General features: G+C 39.4%; 1 protein-coding gene across 1 annotated transcript in view; it reads left to right on the forward strand.

The window, feature by feature from the left end:
• Window positions 1-5,598, forward strand: part of LOC108629917 (sodium channel protein para-like) — a gene marked incomplete at its 3' end in the record, with an annotated part of 20,445 nt that overhangs the window by 3,837 nt on the left and 11,010 nt on the right. The window contains exons 3-6 of the mRNA XM_026817671.1: window positions 1,789-2,039; window positions 3,396-3,569; window positions 3,794-4,144; window positions 4,259-4,493. Coding sequence (XP_026673472.1) covers window positions 1,789-2,039; window positions 3,396-3,569; window positions 3,794-4,144; window positions 4,259-4,493 — 1,011 coding nt within the window. The remainder of the gene's footprint in view (window positions 1-1,788; window positions 2,040-3,395; window positions 3,570-3,793; window positions 4,145-4,258; window positions 4,494-5,598) is intronic.

Genomic DNA, 5,598 nt, shown 5'->3' on the forward strand with positions numbered 1-5,598 from the left:
ATTGTACATTGTACAGGGTGGGCCGGAAATCGTGGGATGATTCTATGATAAAAAACACGAAAGTCGACTTCAAAATTTGGTTGTCGTGCATTTCACTACTTTGTTGTCTTTTTTTGTAGTATTGTCAAATTGTACTAAATCTTTTACAGCCAGTGACAATGAAATTGAACCAGCTACGTGCATGTGTTAGTCTCCCCTAAAGGGACAAAATTCAAAACGAGTAATAAGTGAACATCTTATTTTATTTCCACTTTGTTTATTGAGTTCCATCGATACCAATGTGTACTACAGTGCATGCCAAGGTTCCCATTCGTCCCAATCATTTCTGTTTTTTATTATTATTCGAATCGAAGGAACGTAACGATTATTTAAGAAATTAGGCTCAGTTTCATTGTTACTAGCTGTACAGTGTCATAGATTTCGGTAATTTTTTAGATTTTTCCTAGCACACGGACGCTTCCTCTTTATATAGTGATGAGGTGTGTCGTGGACGAAGCCACGGGAGATGATAGTAGTATTATTATTTATCCTGTATCCAAGAGCCTCGACGGTGACACTCGGGACCGTACGATTAGAATTTGAATTCTAAAACTGTCGTGATAGATCGAATAAACTCGAAGAAGTGCTCGAAATTGAGAAAAGGATAACAATTTGTAGTGATTTCTTTTGGGGAAACAGAGTTTCCTGATGTGGTATACGACACAGATTAACATCCTAGCTGCGGCAGCACGGCTCTGCTCGCTTCGTGCTTCATCCTCGTTCGACATTTACAAATCGATGCAGCGAAGATTCTTTAGTTTCATCCGTAGTTATTCTCGCGACGTCGCACACGCTTCAGGGGCACCGCGTTCTGCCTGCGTTGCACATACGTAGGTGTACTTATCTACTTACGAGTCCAAGTAGAATCGTGACGCTTGATCGAGTCTCGCGCTATAGACAGTGCGATTAGAGCTGAGAATCAGTCGAAAAGCGTGTGAAGAACACCGAGCACGTCGATCTTAGGTCGCTGCAAATCGTACGACTGGCGTCAAAAATCACTTTTACTTACATATTTCCATTCGCTCACGGCCGTAGTTGCGATCCAATAATTGCAGTCTCTCATCCTATGACGGTTCATTGTCATTTCCAGGCTCGAACCATCGTATCAAAATTTTTCTTATAATTATCGTTGATAAAATAGAATGTTCGATAGAAGAAGATAAATAATTTCATTAATAAAAAAAAAGTAATATGATTTGTTTAATTTTTTTCTCGAAATTAAATTCACCCGTTCCCAACCCGTTCCGCCGATTCGCAAGGTATTGCAATTGCATTTTGGACGTTGGCAAGTTTCATTTACTCCCTCGAACATAAAACCGGCAATTTTCTCCCAGAAATCCCTCGACTGCGCAACGACACACTCTCGGCCCGATTTGCGGTGGCAATTTTTCTTTCCTAAGCTGCACGCGCCTTTCACGTGGAATGCATTCGAACGCACTCTAGTTCACCCTCACCCCCTCGTTTTACCCTCTCATCGCTTAACGTAAATCTGTAGTTGGACGCTTTCCAAATGATTTTTATTTACGTTTCTTCTCCCGACGCTAGACCGACACGCACGAACACACCTGCCTGCCTCTTCGTCTCTAATCTGTGGTCTAACGAATCGAACGAAAACGAATGTACAGACTAAGAATATACATAGCGCAAGCTTGATATAATTGAACGAGAAAAACCTCTTTCCCCAAAAAGAGTGGTGCCAGACAAAATTACTAACACGCGTTACAGTTACGACATATTACTTTCCGACAGCCGACGATGAAGAGGGTCCAACGTTCAAGGACAAGTTGTTGGCCGCGGCGCTACGTTGCATCGATATTTTCTGCGTGTGGGATTGTTGCTGGTTGTGGCTAGAATTTCAAAAGTACGTGTCCCTTTTGGTGTTCGATCCATTCGTAGAGTTGTTCATCACCCTTTGTATCGTCGTCAACACACTATTCATGGCGCTCGACCATCACGACATGGACAAGGACATGGAGAGGGTGCTCAAGACAGGAAACTACGTGAGTACCATTCGACCCGTAATTCTTTTCTTCGTAGTTCGTTTAGGTATTTCCAACCAGGGCATTATGATCCAAAAAAGATCCTATGCAATGTGACTCCTCATCAAGGAATATTTGCTGAAGAACGATATAATTAATTGATTAGTCTTGGAGTATTCGAGGCAGAAAAAAATTGTATACGACCTTTCTTCTAAGTAATAGTAGTACCTACAACTTTTATTTAAAGCATTTGTCGATATTTTGAGAAAAAAAAAATTTTCGATTTTTCCGAGATTTTTCCGAGATTTTTCCAAGGGGTACCCCTTCAATTTCTTCCAAATTTACGTTTTTGGCCAATAACTCCCAAACCATTGGACCTACAGGAAAATTGTATAAAACCTTTCTTATAGAGGACGACGAGATCTACAATTTCCATGCAAAAATTTTTCGCTAGCGTCAACAGTTAACGAGTAATTTGCAAAAAACTGTTTTTTCGTTTTTCGTCAATTACTCGTTATCTATCGATGCTAGCGAAATAATTTTATATGGAAATTGTAGATCTCGTCGTCCTCTACAAGAAAGGTCCTATGCGATTTTCCTGTAGGTCCAACGGTTTAGAAGTTATTGAGGTAAAACGAAATTTTTTGTCAAAAGTTCGCCATTTCGACGCTGGGATGATCGGATTTTGTCAACATCAATAAAATGCCATATAATCATATGTAACTCATTAAATATCGAAATTAGAAGAAAAGTGCACTATTTTTGATTAAAAATTCTCGATATTTTGAGAAAAAAAAATTTTTCAATTTTTCCGAGATCTTTCCAAGGGGTACCCCTTCAGATTTTGCGAAATTTTTGTTTTTGGCCAGTAACTTCCATACCGTAGGTCCTACGAAAAAATGTATAGGACCATTTTGTAGAGGACGACGAGATCTACAATTTCTGTATAAAAATGTTTCGCTAGTGTCAATAGTTTACGAGTAATTTGCAAAAAACTGTTTTTTCGTTTTTTGTCAATAACTCGTTAAATATTAATGCTAGCGAAGAACTTTTATATGGAAATTGTAGATCTCGTTATCCTCTACAAGAAAGGTCCTATGCAATTTTCCCGTAGATTCAACGGTTTAGGAGTAATTAAGGAAAAACGAAATTTTTTGTCAAAAGTTTACTGATTCGACGGTAGAATGGTCGAATTTCGTCAACACCCTTAAAATGCCAATTAATCATACTTAACTCGTTAAATACTTAAATTAGAAGAAAAATGCATAGAATTTTTCTTGTAGAGGACGTCAGTGCCAACAATTTCTGTATAAAAAATTTTTCACTAGCATCAATAATTATGTGTTCGTTTCATGTTAATGCGAATATCTTTTGTAGTTCTTCACGGCGACATTCGGTATCGAGGCAACGCTAAAATTGATAGCTATGAGTCCGAAATATTACTTTCAAGAGGGATGGAATATCTTCGACTTCATCATCGTCGCTCTCTCGCTTCTGGAATTAGGATTAGAAGGTGTCCAAGGTCTCTCCGTACTGCGATCATTCAGATTGGTACGCTTAGTTTTAATACCAGTTTGCACTAGAAATAAGTCAGAATCTACAATAAAATCCACAGATATTCGTACATATTTCAAAATTGTCTGACTTTTTTTAAAATCGAATTTAACGAATTTTCTTTAGACGTCAGAGAAATTAATTTATTACACGATTTTTTAATCTTGATTGGCATGAGTTCATTAATTTTCTTCGTTTAATGAATTGTTTTTCGTTTCCAGTTGAGAGTGTTCAAGCTGGCGAAATCGTGGCCGACGCTGAATCTGCTGATCTCGATCATGGGCAGGACGGTGGGCGCGCTGGGTAACTTGACCTTCGTGCTCTGCATAATTATCTTCATCTTCGCGGTGATGGGTATGCAGTTATTCGGCAAGAACTACACCGACAACGTCGACCGTTTCCCGGACGGCGATCTACCAAGATGGAACTTCACCGACTTCATGCACTCGTTCATGATTGTATTCCGTGTGCTGTGCGGCGAATGGATCGAGTCCATGTGGGACTGTATGCTCGTCGGCGACGTATCCTGCATTCCGTTCTTTCTGGCGACCGTCGTGATTGGTAATTTAGTCGTAAGTATTCGCCCGGTGGACGTTGATCAGGGCGCGTGATTACCCGTGACCTCGGGTCGATCTCCGACGAGTTCGATGAACAGATTCGATCGATTTCGTCGTTTCTACGAACAGGTGCTGAACCTCTTCTTGGCTTTGTTGCTGAGCAACTTCGGCTCGTCGAATCTGTCGGCGCCGACAGCGGACAACGATACGAACAAGATCGCGGAGGCGATCGATCGAATAGCGCGATTCATTAAGTGGGTCAAGCGAAATTTCCTATATATTGCTAAAATGATGCGAGCCAGACTCACCAATCAGATATCCGCTCAGGCGCCAGGTGAGGGACCGTCCAACAGTTGGAAAGAAGGTTTATATCCAATCAGATCGCTTGCTGTGTGCGCTGTGTAGTTCGTGGCACTGTTTTTCAGTTACGCTTTTCACTTTATTCCAACGGAATAATGAAAACGATCGATTCGTTTAACTTTCTGCGATTCCGTTTCACTTCCGTTGCCAGTCAACATTTTTCATTTGTCGACGAGAAGAGGACCTTTAAAACCTCATTTTTCTTTTAATCGAGTCAACATCGTCAGAATGAATAAATCAGAATTGACAATTTTTTTTTTTTTCAGTCGTTTCGTTTAACTAGCAAAATACGTTGACTGGTGAATCTTTCATTTTTACGCATTTCTTCGATTGGTTCGCTACTTTTCTACGTTCTTTTATCAAAAGAAGAGCGTACGCCGGAGGAGGGGGGAGGGGGATGATTAATTTTCTTTGCTTCGCTGATTAGCCTGGCAGTTATACGTTGCTTTGCCTATTATTTTTCACGTTGAAGAAAGTGAACGTTTCGTCTGTCAGATAAAAAAAAAATATCGAAATTCATCGAATACGATCGTGTAGATTGTCGAGCATCGCGCGATACATCTGGATTGATTCCTGGCAAACTTTTCATATAAATCGATCGCATAATGCGCAGCCAATAAATATTCAAGCTTTCAATGATACAATAATAAATATCAGTAGATCGTGTGTTATTTTTTGTGAAATGACTTTTATTGTAACGTTCCATGTGAGATCTCGTTATGACATCCTGTGTGCAGCTATCCAAAACGATCCCCGACCCACTCGACAGGCACGTGTGGAAGAATTAAGATCTGTACTATTAAATTGGCAATTAAATGATTGCGGATTTTAAATAAAAACTCCACAATTATGTAATTGCCAAATTTGCCAAAATTAAACCTTCCTTTCGTGTAACTATTCGGTTGGCAATTAAATAATTGCGGATTTTAAATAAGAACTCCGTAATTATTTAATTTCCAAATTTGCCAAAATTAAACCTTCCTTTCGTGTAACTATTCGGTTGGCAATTAAATAATTGCGGATTTTAAATAAGAACTCCGTAATTATTTAATTTCCAAATTTGCCAAAATTAAACCTTCCTTTCGTGTAACTATTCGGTTGGCAATTAA

Source organism: Ceratina calcarata, unplaced genomic scaffold, assembly GCF_001652005.2.
Source record: "Ceratina calcarata isolate Rehan_Ccalc_2016 unplaced genomic scaffold, ASM165200v1 scaffold592.2, whole genome shotgun sequence".
Classification (NCBI taxonomy): domain Eukaryota; kingdom Metazoa; phylum Arthropoda; class Insecta; order Hymenoptera; family Apidae; genus Ceratina; species Ceratina calcarata.